Source organism: Trichinella spiralis (assembly GCF_000181795.1).
Source record: "Trichinella spiralis strain ISS 195 chromosome Unknown Scfld884, whole genome shotgun sequence".
Classification (NCBI taxonomy): domain Eukaryota; kingdom Metazoa; phylum Nematoda; class Enoplea; order Trichinellida; family Trichinellidae; genus Trichinella; species Trichinella spiralis.
Genome location: NW_003527823.1, coordinates 1 through 1,149, shown reverse-complemented (window position 1 = coordinate 1,149; position 1,149 = coordinate 1). Strand labels below are relative to the sequence as shown.

At 53.6% G+C, this 1,149-nt stretch overlaps 1 protein-coding gene across 1 annotated transcript; it reads right to left on the bottom strand.

Annotated features, from left to right (window-relative positions):
* Nucleotides 1-267: 267 nt before the first annotated feature.
* On the bottom strand, nt 268-624 carry Tsp_13361 (conserved hypothetical protein). Its single transcript, XM_003370348.1, has one exon. The coding sequence runs from the start codon at nt 622-624 to the stop codon at nt 268-270; it is 357 nt and encodes a 118-aa protein (XP_003370396.1).
* Nucleotides 625-1,149: the final 525 nt, after the last annotated feature.

Genomic DNA, 1,149 nt, shown 5'->3' with positions numbered 1-1,149 from the left:
ATCGAAGAGAAGATCTCGAAGACGTCACTAAATTCGTGCATCTTCGATCCTGCTTGACTGGTGCAGCATTACACGCGATCAGTGGCGTGACAACAGCAGCCGAAAACTACCCGGCTGTGGTGCAACTACTACACGACCGATTCTATCGGGTATCGGACGTGTTGGACGCGCACATCCTCAAGATCTTTAGCGTCCCAGAGGAGGTCGCAAAAGGTAGGGAAGGTCTGCTAGCTCTGCATGACAAGCTAAACGGCCACCTATTGGAACTCAGAGCGATCGGAAGAGATCTCGACACCGCGGTATCCGGTTTCCGGACCGCACTACCGCAACTGGTGGCCCAATTGCCAAAGAACATCCAATCCCGGTGGAAGGATCAGTGTGGCAAATTGGTGGAAGAACCAACTTCTCAGACCTTCCTAGACTTCCTGGCAGAACAAGCTCGGTGCGCTGTGGACCTCGCACAGTCCACACAGGGAGAGAGGACATCCTCCTCCACGCACAAACATAAGGTGAAGGAGAATCAGCGGAAGCGATCTCGCCCCCCTTATCGGACGATTGGGGCCTTTCATGCATCTCTCCATCCAACCTGTCCAGTATGCCAGGGTGAACACCGAGCCACGACATGTCCACAATTCCTGAATCAACAGTGGTCACAGCGGAGAGCAACGGCAGCACAACTCAACATGTGTTTCATCTGCCTAACAAAGGGACACAGAGCAGATCGATGCAAATTCAGGCATCGTGGCTGGAGAACCCACCACCTGCTCACTCCATCTGCTCCAAAGAAACAAACGCCACGGCCAGAAGGACTCGACGATACAAACACTCCGCCTGGAAAGAAGGCGCGAGCTGAGTCCAATGAGGAAACAACCACCCGTGTATTGCTCGCCAATACACGCGGCTCAACAAAAATCCGGTTTCAAACAGTGAAAGCCATTGCCACCGGGGTAAACGGACAACGGCTAACGGTCAATTGTTTGTTCGACAGCGGTGCTGAAAACAACCCTAGTAGACGAAAAAAGTAACCAAAACCCTTGAATCTGGTGGGAACATCCAAAAACCGGCCCGGGTGAAAGGAAACCGGGGGAATCCCATGGGCCCCCACGGTGGGGGGGAAAAAACCCGGCTCCCCTTTTAGCCCCCGTGGAA

Bases quoted from the DNA above. Each gene is read 5' to 3' on its own strand.
- Tsp_13361 (XM_003370348.1), bottom strand. From the start codon at position 624: ATGTCGTGGCTCGGTGTTCACCCTGGCATACTGGACAGGTTGGATGGA.